This window comes from Mauremys reevesii, linkage group 11 (assembly GCF_016161935.1).
Source record: "Mauremys reevesii isolate NIE-2019 linkage group 11, ASM1616193v1, whole genome shotgun sequence".
Classification (NCBI taxonomy): Eukaryota; Metazoa; Chordata; order Testudines; family Geoemydidae; genus Mauremys; species Mauremys reevesii.
In genome coordinates, this window is record NC_052633.1 from 147,996 (window position 1) to 167,174 (window position 19,179).

General features: G+C 50.5%; 1 protein-coding gene across 4 annotated transcripts in view; it reads right to left on the bottom strand.

Annotated features, from left to right (window-relative positions):
• Positions 1–2,448: 2,448 nt before the first annotated feature.
• Positions 2,449–19,179, bottom strand: part of C11H21orf58 (chromosome 11 C21orf58 homolog) — a 34,990-nt gene continuing 18,259 nt past the window's right edge. For 2 of the 4 annotated variants that reach the window (XM_039495316.1, XM_039495319.1), the window contains exons 5-9: positions 13,599–13,713; positions 10,325–10,464; positions 7,367–7,605; positions 6,603–6,665; positions 2,449–4,884 (exon numbers count right to left, since the gene is read on the bottom strand). In XM_039495316.1, coding sequence (XP_039351250.1) covers positions 6,608–6,665; positions 7,367–7,605; positions 10,325–10,464; positions 13,599–13,713 — 552 coding nt within the window. In that variant the 3' untranslated portion in view covers positions 2,449–4,884; positions 6,603–6,607. Of the gene's footprint in view, positions 4,885–6,602; positions 6,671–7,366; positions 7,606–10,324; positions 10,465–13,598; positions 13,714–19,179 lie in introns of all 4 variants that reach the window. The other 2 variants (XM_039495317.1, XM_039495318.1) reach the window with 2 other exon arrangements.

Genomic DNA, 19,179 nt, shown 5'->3' on the forward strand with positions numbered 1-19,179 from the left:
ACAATGCACTGAGAAGGATCACAGGGACATTACTTAAAAGGGCATTTCATTCAATATAGTCCTAATAGCCCAAGTGCCAGTATTGTTGTAGGCAGATCACCCTAAGCAGTTGGATAGGACAGTCTGGACCTTGTTACTGTGCACTAAAATCTATTGCTTTATTCTAGGGAAAGTCTGGGCTCTCCGTTAGGACTTGTTATGATGGCAGTGATCCTGAACCAGCTATGATCATCTTTGGAGTGGGAGGGATAGCTCAGTGGTTTGAGCATAGGACTGCTAAACCCAGGGTTGTGCGTTCAATCCTCAAGGGGGGCATTTAGGGAACTGGGGTAAAAATCTGTCTGGGGATTGGTCCTGCTTTGAGCAGGGGGTGGGACTAGATGACCTCCTGAGGTCCCTTCCAACCCTGAGATTCTATGATGAATGTGGTGTTCACAGCTTCTTTTCATATCAGTGATGTGTAATTTCTGAACACCGAGGCCATTTCCATCAACACATTTGTTTTCCACCTTGTAGAGGTGTTTGGCCAGGACTCATCTCCCTCCGGGGTGGCTGGGAACCAGGCTGCCTCACTACTTAAGTCCGGTGAATTGGGGAATTAGCCTGGCAGGGCAGCAAACAGTCAGGCCCTCAAGCAGGGGCTGAGCAAACAGTTCAGTAACGAGCCCAGGCCCTGGGTCAGGGCGGGACAGGAAACAGTCAGGAGCTCAGGCCCTCAGGCAGGGGCTGAGCAAACAAACAGGTGTAGGAGGCCCAGGTCCTGGCTCCGAAGGGCCTGCGAGAGGGGGAGGCTGCCACCCATATGTTGGGTGGCAGGGGGGGACGCAGGCCCACCCACTCTACTGCGTCCCAGCCCGGTAGCAGCGGTAGACGACCTGCTGCTGTGTCAGTGGGGATCCTGGCCGCAACACCCTGACATCAGCTCTGGGTGTGCTGCAGCCAGACTGGGGTCGCTGCCCCCGGGCTACTTCCTGCCTCCCCCTCCAGAGGTACCTGCGTCTGGACGGTGTCCTCTACGGAATCGAGCACCCTGGGCTCCTCGGGGTACCCGACGAGCAGCAGGCTTGGCAGCTCCTCCGGGTAGCTTGCCACAGGCAGGCTTAACAGCTTCTCCGGGGGCTGGTCGGCATCAGGCCTCGGCTGGTCTGGCCAGTCCTCAGGTCGGTCGCAGGCTGCAGGAGTCTCCCCACCGGGAGCTCGGCCACAGGCATCTGGCTTCTCTGGCGGACGGGGCTCTAGTGAGCTCTGGGGTTGGGCTTTTGTACTTCCTGTTCTGCGCCCTGACCTCTGGGGGGCGGGCGCAAGCTCCACTGGCTCCGCCCACTTTGGCATCCGGAGGGGTTCATCCCCCTCCGGGGCAGCTGGGAGCCAGGCCACCTTGCTACACACCTCCTTCTGTCAACCATTAATAAGCATTGTGTCTATGTCACTAGTTATCTTTTGGAGAAAGTTCTGTAGACAGAAATGTTTTGAGAAACACAAATCTGGAGAGACTTGTCAATACAGTGATAAAGTCATTGAGTTAATTAGTGCTGGGAAGCTTACCATGCTCTGTCACCATCTCAGTTATGGAGTCTAATTTGTGGAATATTTATTCTATTTGGCGAAATGAAGAAGACACTGTGGATGGCCATATAGGCCAAACATCCAAACATGCTGATTTGTGGCATTGTTTAAAACTATCAGTGATGTGTCTACAGAAGAACTGGGATCCAGAAACTCACAATCAACATAGGTGGAAGATACAGTAAAAGTTTTAGCGTGGTTGTGCATGTTTTGAATAATCTGGAAACCTGCTTTGATTCCCGTGATAACCCTGTGGTTGGCCCTACTCTTTCTACCTCCTTCTATGTTAGCAGATAGACAGGAACAAAATCAGTTCAGAATGCTTGTAGCATAAGTTAGAAATTATAGAGAAATCAGTAAAAAGATGAGGGGTGGTAAAGATTACCCAAGCAATCTAAGTGGCATTATATCCGTTACTGAAAATCCCCTGGGTAGACGCCTCACGAATGAGGTTCCTCTATGGAGGTACGATTATAGTACAGTCCATTTTTCATATGGAATTACGTTTTCAAAAATAGGTGCCAGAGTTTCACACAAGAGGCAGTTGCACACCTAAGTGACCCTTACTGCAGACCTAAAATGCATTGGAAAATATGGCCCTTCCTACTAAGTCTTTTTCTTCCCAAATGATGTAGGTCCTTTTAACTATGCCAAATTTAGCTTCCCAACTATTGAAGTCAGTTCTGGGTAAGATGGACTGAACACCCCATTTGCAGATCACCCCCCACTGTAGCTTCCCTCCTCTTTGTAACAGCTCTGGAAGGACTTGAATTTCACAGATTACCTTCCTGGAGGACTTTGTCATCTCACTCAGTCATAAATTGTAGACACTCGTCTCAGGGAAAAAACAGTTCTCTAGGTACCTTGCTGTGATGTTCCATTTTGATTTTATTGTAACACGAGTAGAATGTGTCAAATCCAGTGTTGGAAAGCTGAATCAGTTAACCTCAGACCAGTCTCCTTCACAGGCATCAGATGGCTCCAGCATAAAAACAGGACAAGACAATTTATTATCTACACTTCAGAAATGCCCACCCATATGGATACTCCTGGCCTAGGTGGAAGAAGCTCTCTGAAACCATCTTGGGCAAATTACAGAAAAACCAGAAGAAAAGGAACTGGAACACCTGCAGAAAAGTATGAAAAGCTACTTCCCATGGAAAAAATATTAGAAAATAAGGAGGAAAGTAAGGATAATAAATAAATAAAAGGAAAGATCCATCATTCTGCACTGGACACAACTCAGAGCACAGAAGACAGTGAAGAGGAGATAACTCAACCAAAACCTCAAAGTGAGTCTCTTCAAATGTCTCTGAAGACAGTGGAAAGAGAGAGAGAGAGAGAGGATGGACTCAGAATTGCAGGTTGCCATATGAGAATTGATGGACAAGGACAAAACCTTGACAATTCACAAAATACAGCTGAAGAATATGAAATTCCTGCAGGTTCCAGGAGAATCCTCTTGAACTCTCAGAAAAGAATTTACCAGAACTTGATCTTGACTGTATGGGTAAAAGTTTGTGGAATAATGAAACAAATGGGGGAAAATGCCTGCTCGACTTAAGCAACGTCCATAATATTATCCAAGAAAAAACACTGGGTGACACCAGGTACAAGGAATCAATGCACATAGCCCTCCTGAGGAAGATTAGAGCTGCAGGGAAGTAACTTTGAGCAGGAGGCTGCAGCAAACCTGTCATTTAGAAGAGAAATGAAAGGATTTGAGACCTGTCGGTGGTCTGGTGGACACAGCTATGCTGAGGAAAAAGGGAATTCTGGAGGCCTGAAATAAGATGCATATTGCAATGCTAAGAAATGCCCGTTACTGAATGCTACACAGTTCTGTGCATTTATGTTACAGAACAAGGTAAATACAGCCTCCTTTGTGACTCTCCTTCCCCCACCAGGCATGGCCACTGTCTGTATTCTAGTGTGAATCACCTGGGAAAGGAGGGGCTTGTTTATACAGACTTAGTACGCGGTAAGCTGGGGTGTAAATCTACCATCCACTGCTGTGCATTACCTGGCTGTCTGGACCTTGCTACTGTGCACTAAAAATTCCATATTGGACCTAAACCCTGTTGGTGGCCCAGACTCACCCTACACTTCAGGCCTATGGGATCGGGGGAGAAATTCCCTGTAGCATGGGGGAAAGAAAGGGCTTTTTGTGAGCGTTTGGTTTTGAACAGGTGTGGCCATGTTGCAGCTGGTTAGGGGGTTGGAATGACAGAGAGGACACAGGTTAAATGGATGAACTAGGGGACACTGGTGAGGTGGCTGAAGGTAAACGATACTGCTATGGGTTGGGTTCTACCTCACTGAAACTGGGGTGGGGTGTAGCCTTTGCCCTTCATTTAAGCTAGTCGTAAGAAGCCACTGAGCGACTGCATGGAACCAGGGAGCTGGAACAATAGGGGTCTGCAGTGAGAACAGAGGCACGTGTGAGGCCACTCAGGAATTTGAAATAAGTGGGCAGAGGTACTTTCCCTGGGTACTGTTCCGATAGATCTGGGGGAGGGGCAGGGGACACAGAGAGAGACAGAGAAGGCAGCACGGAAGCGCCAGACACAGCCACCGAGGCACTGGTAACGTCACCCTGAGGAAAAGCTCAGGGCGTGTCTACGTTGCAATTGGGAGTGTGATTGCAGCACACGTAGCCAGGGCTTGAGTAACAATAGCAGTGAAGCCATGGCAGCCTGGCCAGCTGCATGGGTCAGCCCTGCCCGGCCAGGACCCCGGGTGCACACCTGAGTGGCTGCCATCTCCTCTCTGCTGCGGCTTCACTGCTATTGTTATTCGTGCCAGCAACATCAAAGCAAGTTTAGTTGTCTACACCTGCTGCAATCACAGCTCCTGACTGCAGTGTAGACAAGCCCTAAGAGCGTTGGGGTCAAGTGCTAGCTCCTAGAAGCTTGGAATTGTGAGCAAAGAAACTGTCTCCTGTTGTTTGCTTCCTCTTGTGTTCAAGGAAATAGGACTTTGTTCACATTCTTCCTAAACAACCAGGATTGCATCAGAGAAATAGCTGACTATCATCGATTTCTCCTTCTAGTGGAAACAGCCTCAGGGCCCCAAAGTTTTGGCTAACTGCCCGATCCAGAAGAGGTAACAATATGGTTTTTGCGTTTCCACAGTTTATTACACAGTTCTGCCACCTCTCCCTGGGTTGTCAGCTCCACTAGTGGCATGTGGCTATTTATACAGCAGATTCCTGTCAGCCAGAACCTTTCAGGAACTCTCTAAAGAAAGTCGTCTCCAGTGATGCTATGCTCCACGTGCTTGGGTGACGCATACAGTCCATGTCCACTCACTAGCCACCTGCAACAGAAGGAAATGGCTGTCAAGTGTATGATGCTAGCCCACAGCATATGCTTGGTGTAACTATAAAAGGATGGTGTCAAGTGCATAGGAGCACGGGACCCTTGGCTAGAGAGGAACTTTAGAGACAAAGGGGAAAATCCTTTTTAAATGGTGTGGCTCAAATCTTCCCAGGCTGGATGCACTGAGGAGGGGAGGGGTGGAACACCAGCAACTCACATTGACGTCGGTGAGACTTACAGGTGCCCAGCACTGCGCAGTGTTTAGCTCTCAGAGAATAGTTCTTCGAGCCTGCAGCACGCTGTCTATCAAGCAACAGGGTTAGGAGTGTTCTACATGCTATGATCTGTTTAGCTGACCCTCTCCTGGGCTGTGGCCCTGAGCTCAGATCCCACCGTGAGCAGAGCGGGATGAATGCCAATGCAAACAGACCCCGTCCATCCCTGCTGTCATAAACAGATAGTTAAGGGTTAAGGTCTCTTTTACCTGTAAAGGGTTAACAAACTCAGTAACCTGATGAACACCTGACCAGAGGACCAATCAAGGGACAAGATAATTTCAAATCTCTGTGGAGGGAAGCCTTTGTCTGTGTTCTTTGTTTGGGTCTTTGTTCTCTCTTTGGATCTAAGAGGGGCCAGACATATCTCCAAGTTCTCCAAGTTTTCCTAAAGTATTTTCTGCTATTCAGTATAGTGAGTATTAGAAAGGCGGATTAGTCTTATAATTAATTTCTGCATTTGCAATTGTGTGTTTGCTGGAGAAATATCTTTATTTCTGTTTGCTGTTACTTTGATTATTCTGAGAAAGGAGTGGGGGGGGGGAAGTATCTCCAGGTTTATAAGCTAGACCCTGTATATTTTTTCCATCCTGGTGTTACAGAGATAAAGAAAGAAAGTACACTCTTTAATAAAATCCTTTTCTTTTTAGAACCTGATTGATTTCTTCCCTTGTTTGGATTTTTAGGGGAAGGGGAGGGGGGAAAAGTGAATCCCTCTTTGTTTCGATTCAAGAAGTTTGAATCAAGGTGATCTCTCCCAAGGACTAGGGGAGGGGGGAAGAAGGTGGGGGGAATGGATTATTTCCCTTTGTGTTAAGATCCAAGGAAGTTGGGATCTGTGTTCCCCAGGGAAAGTTTGGGGGAACAGGGAGTGTGCTAGACACTGAAATTTCTAGCTGGTGGCAGTGCACCAGATCTAAACTAGGATTTAAATTTAGAGGAGCCCATGCAGGTCCCCATCTTGTGAACGCTAAAGTTCAAAGTGGGGAATAAACCTATGACACCTGCCCTCACTATGTTTCAGGGTGCAGCCTCTGCCTCTGGCACTTTGCTTACAAAGCATTTCCAGGCTGTAACGTCAGAGAAACAAATGCGTGGTTCAAATGAAAGCATGCGACAAACCCCTCAGCTACTAGGCCAAATTCCCTCTGTGGAGTCGCCCATTGCCATGACATGTCTGTGTCTTCAGATTCCTCCTCAAGGCCTGCTCAGACCGCGACACTCCCAAGGAGCTGGCTGGCTAATAATGGCCAGGTTGAGATGTCACTGGACAACTGTGCAAAAACTCAGTCTCCCCAGGGGAGATTTGGTCACAACCAAAAGCCAGCCCCAGCAGACAGTGCTGCAATTGGCAATATCCAGTCAGGAGAAGCTCTGGGACAGCAGGGAGCACACAGGGCAGAGGTGCACAGTGAAAGAAAGAGCTGAGCTGATTGGTTACCTTTGCTACAGGCTTGAGGAGTCTACAAACCCGGGGGCAGGCTGCGGAGGAGTCCATCGGTTACTACACTTGGAAAAAGAAAATCCAGTTAGAAACACGCGTGTATACCAAGGGCTCAGCTTTATTCCAGGAATAAATTCTTCTTCCTGGTCAATAAATATTTGCTGTAGTGTCTAGTCTTGTTCATAAACCTTTCACTGTTTCTCTGGTGTTTTAGGGACGTCACGCCTGAGGGCAACGTTAACCCGAGTTAGATTACAGTGCATGCTCTCATTCAGCTGGGCGTTCTCGGGTTTTAAAGGGCTCTGTTGAGTTCTCATGGAGGCCCAGGAGCCACCGAACAACATCCCTGCTACTAGTTCCAAAAAGCAGTTGCCAACTGGAGCAGTTGGGATCTTCCAGCTGGTGTGCCCCAGGGATAGTGTCCCAATCGCTGTTCCCACTGTTGTGTGTGTAGCTCTTGTGTGACGCTCCCATTTGACCAGCAGTCAGTGAGGGTTAATTACTCAGCAAGGTAGCTCCTATCGCAGAGTCTCTCCCATCACCACAGAACTCTTGCTGTCACTTACACTCAGTTTACAAAGCAAAGGAACTATATTAAAGAAAATAGGCGGGGCTGGCTCTGTGGTGTAGTCAGAAACCAACGCTAAGTCGGACCTCAGGGTGTCTGCTGCTCTGGCCTCCTGTGAAGCCGCTTAGCCACCCCAAGGCTGCAGGAGGAAAGGGACTAGACCAGCTCCTGGCGTGGCAGCTTATTGACTTACGTGTGCATTGCAGGGAAGGTGCTCGTTGGGCCAGTCATGTGATGCACAGCGGCTGGGAATCCTCCAGTCTGTCCCATGAGGCTGGATGGCATCACAGGGGGCCACATGGAGTAGCCAGCTGGGGGCAGCTGAGAAGGAATGGCCTGCACTCCTGGGGAAGGGTAATGGTGGTGATGATGCACCGTGGATGGCCTTGGCTTTTCTGCTTTCACAACAACCGGAGCAGCAAACTGGGGATCCTCAGTATAAGGGGAAAAGGGAAAATTGTTAAATTTGTACCCGTGTGGCAGGTGAGCACAATGGTCTGTTACTCACCAACGGAGTGCCAGCTTGGAGCACTCTTGGTAAAGAGCATTCCCTTTCCTGGGCCCACGGCCCAGCTACACTGGCCACAGTGTGATAACAACTGCAGCATGGCTTGGGTGACTGGGTCTGTCTACCCTGCAATTAGACACCGGCGGCCGGCCCATGCCAGCTGACCTGGGTTACGGGGCTTGGGCTACGGGGCTGTTTAACTGCACTGTAGAGGTTCGGGCTCGGGCTGGAGTCTGAGTCTGGGACCTACCCCCTTGAGCTTGAACATCTAAACCCAATTAAACAGCCCCATGAGCCGAGCCAGCGGCCATGGGCCAGCCGCGGGTGTCTAACTGCAGTGCAGACATACCGCACGCTCCGGCTCCACTCCCACTTCCCCCCCTCGGGCAAAGCAACTGCCCTTGCGTGGGATGTAAAGAACAAGACGGCGGCTCTGCTTGTTCCCTGGCTCTTAGGTGCAGGCTCCTGACCTTTTACTCTTCTCATTTCCTTTAGCCTGAGATCAGGCTGTTTGCTCTCCCCTCCTGCGCCCCCCTCCCCCTCGGGCTAGGGACACGCAGAGTCAGGCACCGCATTAAACAAGGCTCTGTCTTTCCATTCAATGCAGATGAGAATATTCACCCGGCACGTTAAAGCCACCAAAATTGGAGTGAGGGGAGTACAAAGCAGGGCAGACAGAGTGTGTGCGGGGAGGCTGGGGGGCAGCCGGATGGGATCTCTCTGGCAGTGCTGGGACGCTCGTAGTGCACTACTCCTCCTTTAAGACTGTGCTGCAGTGTCCTATGAGCACCCTGATTTTCCTCGTGTGTCCCCCTATGAGCACAGGCGTACCTGCCCTCCCCAGCCCCGGTCACACTGCGCTCTGCTCTGGGGTGTGGTGCAAATGCCACTCCATAACAAACCTGGCTGAGAGCAGGCACAGCGGAGAAGAGTCATGCTTCCCCTAGTGCGATACTCTGCCACTTGGCGGTGGCTGCTGCAGAGCTTGTCCTGAAACAGGAGAGCCGACAGCTGCTCTTAAACACTGGAGAACATCTGATGTCTAGAAGTGGGCTGAACAGGTGCAGAAAATGCCAGCTCTGCCCACCACAGCTGAAGCTGATCAGGTACAGAAGGGAGTTGTGTTTCCTACCAGAGCCCTGTGAACGCTAGGGGGTTGGGCTGTGTAAGCCATCCGTTAGAGCTGGAAATAGCACCCAGTGAAGGTGTTACCAGCCGGGCGAGTGTTACGTGTGTGGTGATCGTCTTAACACAAGGGGGCCAGAGAGCATCACGCCTAAGTGACGCCGGGAGCCAGAGCACTTTCTGCTCTGTGCACAGAGAGAAAAGAAAAGGCCCTGGCACTCATGCAGGTCTGAAATGGGGAGGGAAGCCCAGGGCATCTCGTGGCCAGTGGAACTCCCAAATTAACTGCCCTTCCTGCTTAGATTGGAAACCCCTCCAAGCAGGGGCTGGGGTAACATTTTCAAACGCACCTCAGTGACTTAGGTTCCTGTGTCACCTTTCAGGTGCATCTCACCTAAGGGATTTAGGTACCTAACTCCACCATTGAGTTCAATGGGAGTTAAGTGTCTTGATAGGTTTAATAATCTGAGCCTTAGGCACTTAGAGCCAGATTTGTAAAGGGATTTAGGTGCCTAAAGATGCAGAGAGGCACCTAGGAGGATTTTCAGATGAGTCTAGGAGCCTAACTCCCATTGACTTTCAGTGAGACTGAGGCTCCTAAGTCACTTAGGGCCAGAGTTTAAAGGTATGAAGGCACCTGACTCCTGTGGATTTCAGTGGGAGTTAGACAAATCTTTATCTATCTGGCCCTTAGGTGCTTTTGGAAAATCTTCTCTGTCTCTACACATGTGGGTGTGCCCAGCCCCAAGCACGCAGGCCCTGATCCTGACTGCGGTCTCTAGGCACCACCACCACATCAGTGCTTCCATTCCAGCCCATCGCAAAGCGCCACGCCAGACTTTCCCATTACGGGTTCCAGCAAAATAAGCTTTCAGGAAATGGAAGGCCCATAGGAATAGTCCCATGAATTTAAATGCAAGTGTCTGCCCCAGCCTGCAGCAGAATCCCAGGTTCCCAGCCTCCAGGCAGCATGTGGGCAGCTGGGAAGTGGGCTCTGCCCTGGATGACTGAATGTTTTCTTATATGCAATTCAGCTACACGCTTAGGGCTGAGTGTGCCCAGCCTGCAGGAATGCAGAAGGAACCCACACATTGCCAAACACAGTCTGGCCCCAGGCCTGTACGAGGCCAACGCTGGGCAGAGAGGAGGTGAGGTTGTGGCAGAGCAGAGCTGGCCTGCTGTGGAGGGGGGAGCATACCCTGTCCACCCTATCCCAGGGTGGCACAGCAGCTGAACTCCTCCGTCACCCCAGGCAGAGCCAGGAGACATGTGTGGGGGCCAGGTTCAGCTCCAGAAGACGCCATCCAGCCTGAGCTCATCCCATAGGTCAGCCAGCTTGTGCAGTGCCCTATAACGCGCTTCCATGGGCAATGGGTTCTGAAGCCGCATTCAGGCCCAGATATTCAAAACGCGCTCCCCACCCCCCAGGCCCTGCACCGGCCTGTAGCGATCAGCTCCCCCTCTCCTGCCCCAGCATCTGCTTGCTCGGGGAGCTCTTTGAAGGGTGAATGTCATTACCTGCTGGGTGTGCTGCAGCAAGGGTGACCCGGTCCCACTGGGCTGTGAGAACGCCATCGGTGGCAGAGCTTTCAGCATCATGTTCTGCATAATGATCTGGTGCATCTGAGCGTTCTGCATCAACATCATCTCCACCATGTCTGGGAACGGACAAATCCCAAAGGGAAAGGAAGAGCATTGCCAGTGAGAGACAGTGGGTCAGATCCTTAGCAGAGTGCCCAGACAGCTCTGACTTAGGGAAGGCAGCTGAAAGGGGATCTTGAAAGGGCCTTTCACACTTGGAGGAGGAGAATGTGAATAGACACCACTATCTCCTTGGCCCGTGACTGCCCTTTATGGCAGATACCTAGGGCTGGATGAGAGCGTTCAGGCTCTCAGCCCAGCTTCGCTTTCCCCTGTCTCTGCGAAGAAGCCCTCGCTACGTGTTTGTGACCCAAACTAAGGCAAGCCTCACTGGCTGGGTTTGTCCAGACTCTCAGACGGAGGCGGAGTCAGAAGGGGCAGACCCTTGCTGATCAAAGCCCTGCACATGCAGGTCCAAAGAGGCTCATCACAAGGGTTTGCATAGGAACCAGCTCCTACGGCTTTACAGGCCAGAAAGTCCCACAAGGTTCCCGTTCAAACACCTGGTTTGCCTGTGGCTGAAACACATCACCGACACACATTCACAATTCAGTGTCACTGGATTCCTGCCCGTTTGGACCAAGAGCACATTCCCAACCCGCAGGGTAACTGCGGGAGTGTATCTATTGGGTTTCCGGGTAACTGCGGGAGTGTAGCCAGGTGAACACCCGCTCCAGCCCTGAAGTGGCTGGAAAAGCCCTGCAGAGGGCTGGGGCTGGGCAAGGGAGTAAAACCCCGGCTGACTGGGGGAAGTGGCTGCAGCTGGGGCCATGCCCCAAACTGAGCAACTGGGCCTCATAAGAAGGCCAGGGCAGCCAGAGGGAGGAGTCTCTCTCTGGCTGGAGAGGGAGACAGGCCTGGCTGCTGGGGAACTCACCCAGGAGACTAGAGGAGACAGGGCTGGGGAAAGGCCGTAGGAGCTGGGAAGCCCTAGGCCAGCAACTCCCTAGGCTGCAGGGCCTGGTCCTAGGCCCACATAGGTATTAGGCTTGCAGCTGGAGGGTGGGTAAAGGCAGCCAGTCCAGACCCCTTGTCCCCTGTGATGATTGGCTGATACACTGCAGTCCGCCCCGGGGCGTGGGGGCTAGACAGTGACTGGCAGTAGCCACGACTGAGGCAATGTGGGGATCAGGGGTGTGGTTCCCTGGGGTGGGGAAACCCAGAGACTGTGGAGTACTGCAGGAGGCAGAACCCTGGGAACTGGGGTCCTGGGAGGGACACAGGGGCCAACGGCAAGCAGATCACCAGCCTGCAGAAGGCGCTCCTGGGTCAAAGAGCCAATTCCTGAGGACGACCAGCAGGAGGTGCTGCAGGGGTGAGTCTGCACCGTGCTACAGGGAGGTACAAGACTGATGCAGCCATGGGGACTGGGACAGTGTGCTCTGTTCTTTGTTTTTCCAGATGAATCAGAGAGGTCAGCCTGAGAAACCCCTTGACAACAGCTTCTTCTGGGCTAGCCCTGCTGGCCACAGAGCACAACCACCGCCAACCAGGGCACAGGAGGATACTACATGCTTTCCATTGAATGACCTATCCCAAGAAACCAGCCTTGTGCTGCCAGTTGCAGCCTGCCTAATTCTGTGGGAAGCCAGGTAGAGAAAATGTTTCACAAAAAGCTCCTTGTGGGCAGTTTGCAGGAACAAGCACGGCTGGGTCCCAGATGTCGCACAAACATGAGCTGAGGCAGTGGGGAATTTTGCAGGTTAAGTCAAACAGTTCCCGGTGCTCTCATGAGAACCCACACAAAGTGAAAGTGAAAGATGGTCTGCACCTACTCCCTGGAGCCCAAACCACTGTGTGACACTCAGCTGCGGTACAGGCCTTTGTCTGGGACCTTCGTTTGTTGCCATGAAAATGATTGGGAGACCTCAGTGAGCATCATCCCTTCACTGCAAGATCACACAGGGAGAGCTGCTGAGGGACAAACTGTTAATCACCCAGGGCGTCTATAATCAGAAAACATGACTGGAAATTTTAGGGAAAAAACAAGGGGAAAAGGAAAAAAATTCTTTTAAATGTTTGTTTAAACATCTTCTCCAGCTTTGAGACATTAAACTGTCACCCTGAGATTTCTTTCCATGTGGATTTAAAAATGCATCTAGAGTATATCTCCACCTTGAACCAAGCACCCTGGTATCTTGGCCCCAGAATCAATTCAACCACAACACAAAAACAATTAAAGTAACCCGGTTTTTCATTTAACTGGACATATTGAGCCAAATGCATCACCTTTGGGGGAATTAGAGAGACGAGATGGGTGAGGTGTAATAGCTTTTACTGCACCAACAGAGCTCTGTGTGGCTCAAAAGTGTGTCTCTCTCACCAGCAGAAGTTGGTCCAATAAAAGCTATAACCTCACCCAGCACGTCTCTCTGATATCCTGGGACCGAAATGGTTACAAGAACACGGCATCGAACTTCCGGGTAGTCGGACATAGAAGTGGTCCATTTTGTTTTAGAAAATAAATTGATTCAGATAAACCAGAGACTTTATTAAATCCCCAAGCAACAGACTGTGGAGTTGCTCGCAGATGTTTTCTTCATTTCCCGGCAGTACCAGGAAAGCCCCTGCAAAAATCTGAGCTGGGGAAAGAAGCCCAGGTATTAGCTCCATATGCTATTCTTGGACCTTGCCAACCTCCATTTAGCAACACACAATGCATTTGTTTATGTGCATGCAGGGTAGCACATTCAGCCGCCTCCTCGTGTTTCCAGTGACAGGCTGTTCCTACACGTTTTAAAATAAACGCTTGTATTGTACGAAGGAGAATGGACAGTGGGTACAAAAACCCTGTTCGCTCATTTTAGCATTATTAGTTTGTAGCTAATCAGTATCTTCCCTTGTGCTGTTCTACTTCCCCTAAACCCCCTCCACAGCTTAACGTGGTTTTTACCAAATGTATAGTGCCTCTCTGTCTGTCGCAAGATAAAGCGCCCAGCAGCACTAAAGTTATTCTAAGTTCCCACGTCAGAGGGTCCAGATATTTGATTGGGAAGGCCAGTAATTCCATTGACAGCCTGGTTGTGCTAGGTCACAAGATAACTTGAGTGCTGTCTTATGTCACCACAGTGATACTTTCTCCTGCTTTCCTGAGCTCCCTGTGATCTCGGAGCACTGAATGACCCAGCATGTTAGGGTGGCTGATGCTTACCTTCCTTAATGCTTCCAGAGCGGGGGACCGGGAGGGGCTGTGGAGGTGGGATCTGTGTGATGAGAGGTGGCTGCTGAGGTAACTGTTGGATGATGGTTGCAGGTTGCTGAGGAATCTAGGAACAAATGGAGAATAAGAGAAGTCAGGGTTACCATCTGCCTGCAATCCTGGGCTCTCTGGGCTACTGCATTTCATCTTCTGATGCCCTGCGTGCTTCACAGCTGAGCCACACGTTACACCTGCAGGTGTCCAGCTCAAAAATAAGGGTGTGACCCTAAGCCCCATATTCTTCATAGAGATATGCTTATGATAAGAATATGGCATAACTAAGAGAGGTTTTATGCAGGATGGGTCATGTGAGGTTGTAACCATGCCTTCGTGGGTCACAATTGAGAATACCAAATTCAGGACAAACTGCTGAGAAATAGGGCAGACACTCCCCACAAAACTGGTGGTGATTCTCCCATAAGATCTACCAAACCAGCAATAACAGTAAATTTCCGTTTTACCACACTGGTTAACAAGAAGTCATAAAAGCAGTTTCCTTAGGCATTCCAGTCCCTGTATCACCACTAAAAACACTAGACTTTAAGATGAGTGGTTCTTTACAACCAATTTAATCAAATGAAAGGCTCTTCTGATCTCAAAGGACCAGCCACACACCAGGTCAATATTTAACTGAGATCCTACCCATTAATCATGCCGTTGCCAATCCTTTAGTATCTAATATCTAAAGGTTTATTTATGGGCAGGTCTACACGACAGCAGGAATCGACGCTCTGAGATCAATTCACCAGTGGTCGATTTAGCGGGTCTAGTAAAGACCCACCAAATCGACTGCAGATTGCTTTCCAGTTGATCCCTGTACTCTACCCTCGATGAGAAGAGTAAGGTAAGTCGATGGGAGATTTTTGTCCATTGACCCTCCATGGTGTAAACCTCGTAGTAACTAGACCTATGGTACGTCAACTCCAGCTACTTTATTCACGTAGCTGGAGTTGCGTAGCATAGGTCGACTTACTGCGGTAGTGTAGACATAGCAGAAAGAAAGAAAGGTAGGTAGGTAGGTAGGTAGGTGAGAGTTAAAATTAGTTAAAGGAATCAAATTCATACAATGATTGCAAAGTCATTGGTTCAGGCTTGTAACACTGATGGAATAAATTGCTGTCTTAAGTCAAGTCTCTGGTTGCTTCCAAATCATTAGAAGATCCTCAGTCCCTTGGTTAGGATGCTCCCATTAGTATAAGTCCATTGTCCAGAGGCTTGAGTAGGAAAGAGGCAAAATGGAGATGATTCCAGTGCCTTTTATAGCTTCTGCCATGTGGAGGTAAACCCATTGTTCCAAACAAAGCTCTCAGCACAGTGAGTGGACAATCACAGGGAAAAGATGGAGTTTGGAGTTGTATGCATAATTTCACTTAGTCATAGCAGGAAAGTCCATTAAGTGTAGCTAGGAGTCTCCCATGGTCCATTGTGGCTCATCAACATTAAGTATATGTTGATGAGCCACTTAATTTGAATAGTCCCTTCAAGATGTGCAGGCTAAATATTTTGTGGGCATTATCCCAGAAGCAACATCTGAAATCCAGGTATAGAGCCAATACTCATAACTCCAAATTCAAAAATGATACATACATACAGATAGCATAGTCATATTCAGCGAATCATAACCTTTCCATAGACATCTTCCATGCCACATTTTGTACAAGATTTGTTGCAATTATATCACAGTGGTAGCAACAATGTTCTACATGGTCATATTTTAATCAGATAATGTCACAGAGGTATCATTGGAAAGGTTATGATTTACTGAACATGATTATCCTATTTGTATGCATGTATCATTTCTGTATCTGAAGATACAAATATTGACTATATAACAATTACAACTGTGTTTACACTTGGGGACAGTATGCAATCAGACAGTAAGCAATCAGCCTAGATGGGCAATTAGGAAGGACAATAGGACTTTGAAGATACTAATTTCCCTCCTTCCTGATAAGTTCCCTGGGATGCTGCTTTGACAGGGACACCATTTTGGACTTTTAGTGTTTTTCCATTAAGAGGAGGTGGGGGTCAAACTGGGAAATAAAGGATTCCTGCCATATGCAAATCCTATTTATGGCTGGGGCCTGAGTTAATCTTGGTTCTTCCCCACCCAAGAAGGACGACTGCTGAAAACACCTGAAGAGAAAGGAACTAAGCTGCGGGGGCGGGGGCTGAGCTCAGGTGAGAAAGGTCTGGCCCAGGAGTGGCCAACCTGTGGCTCCGGAGCTGCATGCGGCTCGTCAGAGGTTAATATGCAGCTCCTTGCATAGGCGCTGACTCCGGGGCTGGAGCTTCAGGTGCCAATTTTCCAATGCTCACTGTTCAACCCCTGCCTCTGCCACAGGCCCTGTCCCCACTTCACGCCTTCCCCCAAGGCCCTGTCTCTTCCCACCCCCTACCCCGAGCCTGCCACCCTTGCTCTTCTCCTCGCTCCCCAGAGCTGCCTGCATGCTGCGTGAGGCACAGGGAGGGAGGGGAGGCGCTGACGGGCAGGCGGCTGGCAGGCGGGGCAGGGAAGCTGATGGGGGCTGCTGACATATTTCTGTGGCTCTTTGGCAATGTACATTGGCAAATTCTGGCTCCTTCTCAAGCTCAGGTTGGCCACCCCTGGTCTAGCCTGTTAAAGGAATACCTGGAGATTTAAGCTGCAAGCAGAGCAGGTTACCTTCAAGAAACTCTGCAACCTGAACAAAACAACATTTAGGGTGAGAATGTGCTACTGTTAACCAGTTAATTCAATGTATTAAGCTTAGGTTGTGTGTGTTGTTTTATTTGCTCAGCAATCTGCTTTGATCTGTTTGCTATCCTTTATAATCACTTCAAATGTACCTGTTGTAGTTATTAAACTTGTTTTTTTTTGTTTATTCTAAAACCAGTTTGTGTAATTCATAACTGGGGGGTAAAAAGCTGTGCCTATCTTCCTCCACATTGAGGGAGCGGACAGATTTCATGAACTTACGCTGTATAGATTTCTGGGCAGTGCCAGACAATATAATTTGGGGTTTATACTCCAGATGGTGTGTGCACCTAAGTGCTGGGTAATTACCTAGCTGAAGCCTTCCCATGCAGCACTGATTTCAGGATCAGTGTCATTCTGCAGCTGGGTGTCTCCCTACCTGTGCACATGCTAGACGAGGCTTGAGGGCCTGGCTCAGCAGGACAGGGCGAGGGAGCCCAGGCTGGTGGAACGGGCGGGCTCAGTGGAACCCCAGTACATCAGGCGGCACCCCGGAAGGGGGGACACCCTGTCACAAAGGGTCTCTAGGAACTAAGCCTGTCCAGGTGTCTAGTTATTAGCTTGCAAGCACAACGTGCAGCCTCCCCATCCTGTGTCTGACAACAGGGAAAGCTGAGCCCACGGGTCATGGACAAACTTGTAACATCAGAATTCAGCATAGCTCCTACCAAGAGCCTTGTCCCAGTTACAGCCACTGGTGCAGCTGCACTGGGGCAAACCTCCCATTCAGGAGGCAAAGTGGTGGTGGAGCTACCCTGGCATGTCAGACGGGTAACCAGCACTGGTACAAACTGTGGCACATCACAGCTTTGGAGAGGTTATGCTAGAGGTTTGCATCAGTGCCGGGCACCACTGAAATCTCAAGGGCAGATGAGGGTTTATGGTTTAAGTCTGTTTTAAAGGAGGCTTCTTTTGTAATGTACTAGATTCAGATGTGCCAGAAATAGGGGCAGCCCCCCACCGAAGTGAAGTGGAGTTAGCCAGACCTTGCCCAGGGGCTCAGTGGCACACTGGTGCTTGCGGCCTCCCCAGGCGGAGAGGATGAATGCCAGGGTCACATGACTAAAAGCCAGGCCTGCTGGGCTGTAAGAGCAGCCTGTGGCTAAAGGGAAAGGGGGTCTGAGGGAGTTGTCAGGAACCGTGTAGCTGGCAGGCTCCCAGGGAAGGGATGGGGACATGTCCCTGAGCAGGAGGTTCCAGGACAGACAGCTGGGTTGCTTAGGGTTCCCATGGCTGGGAACCATAGTAGAGAGTGAGCTGGACTCCCGCGAGGGGGCCAGGCTGTGAGGGGTGCAGTGAGTTCTGTAGATCAGGGAAGGAGGGAATTGTTAGAGCGCAGAGGAGTGAAGACAGGGTGGCAGAGGACAGACCATAAGAGGAGGAGGCCGTGCCCAGTGGAAGATTTGGTTTTGGGCTTATGCTGGAGTTAAACCCTGGAAGTGGGGGACTTTCGGACTTAACTGAAGGGCTACATCGCTGCCATGACCTGGGTGTGCTGGGAAACTGAGGCAAGGTCTGACTCCAGCCTTGGAGAGACCTTGCTACATGTCTGCTTAGGCCACAGCTGAATATAGCCCCAAAGAGTCCAGGTTCCCTCATAGAATACTAGGGTTGGAAGGGACCTCAGGAGGCTATCTAGTCCAACCCCCTGCTCCAAGCAGGACCAATCCCCACACAGATTTTTGCCCCAGATCCCTAAATGGCCCCCTCAAGGATTGAGCTCACAACCCTGGGTTTAGCAGGCCAATAATCAAACCACTGAGCTATCCCTCATGTCCATTATCATTCCTGGCTTGGCTCCTGGTGACACGAGATGCCATGAGAGGCTGCACCATGCATGAGGCTGGGGGGCAATAGCATGGCAAACACCTCTGCACATCGAAGGCAGCTCACATATGTGTCATCACAAGCTTGACTCCATCTCCTGAGGCACCGCACAGAGGCGAGGTGGAGAGGCACTCCTTTCGCCCGTCCTTAACCCCAGCAGAGCTGTCCTGGGGCCTGGACATTTCTAGTTGGGGTCAATGGTATTGATACCAGCAGGCTTTTGACATCTTGGCAAGGGAAGACCCGCTGCTGCTGATGGGAAACGTCTGCTTAGCCCTTAGGAAAGGAGCCAGCTCCCGGGTGGATGTCACTCAGGAGCGGGCTGGCTCCTAGGGTTAGGAGGGGGTCACTGAGGGTGTGTCTACACTGCAGCTGGACCCCACGGTTGGCCTGTGCCAGCTGGCTCAGGCTAAGAGGCTGTTTAATTGCGGTGTAGAGATACAGGTTTGGGCTGAAGCCTGAGCTCTGGGATCCTCCCAGCTCACAGGGTCCTAGAGCCTGGGCTGCAACCCAAACGCCCACACTGCAATTAAACAGCCCCTTAGCCTGAGCCCCACGAGCCTGAGTCAGCTGGCGTGGGGCAGCCGTGGGTTTTTAACGGCAGTGTAGACCTAGGCACGTCCCATACTGCAAATGGCCCAGGTCAGCTGACTCAGGTACGCTACAGCCTGAGCCTGAATGTCTACACAATGTTTAATAGCGCTGCAGTCTGTCAGCTGAGCTGGGCCTGCTGGTGGTCTTTTATTGCGGTGTAGGCATGGTCTGAGGTGACTCCCGAGGAGGAGGAGGGGTTTATGGCTGCTGGGAGGAACAAGCTGTAACCTGCCTTCCCTCTCTCCACCCAGGCACCTGCTCCTCCCCCAGCACATGCTCCTTAGGTGACCCGCCTCCCCCCACCACCACCGCCTCTGAATCTTGGCCACGTCCCCAGGCTGAGAACCAGCAGCAAGCAGGGCGGGGAGAGGCAGG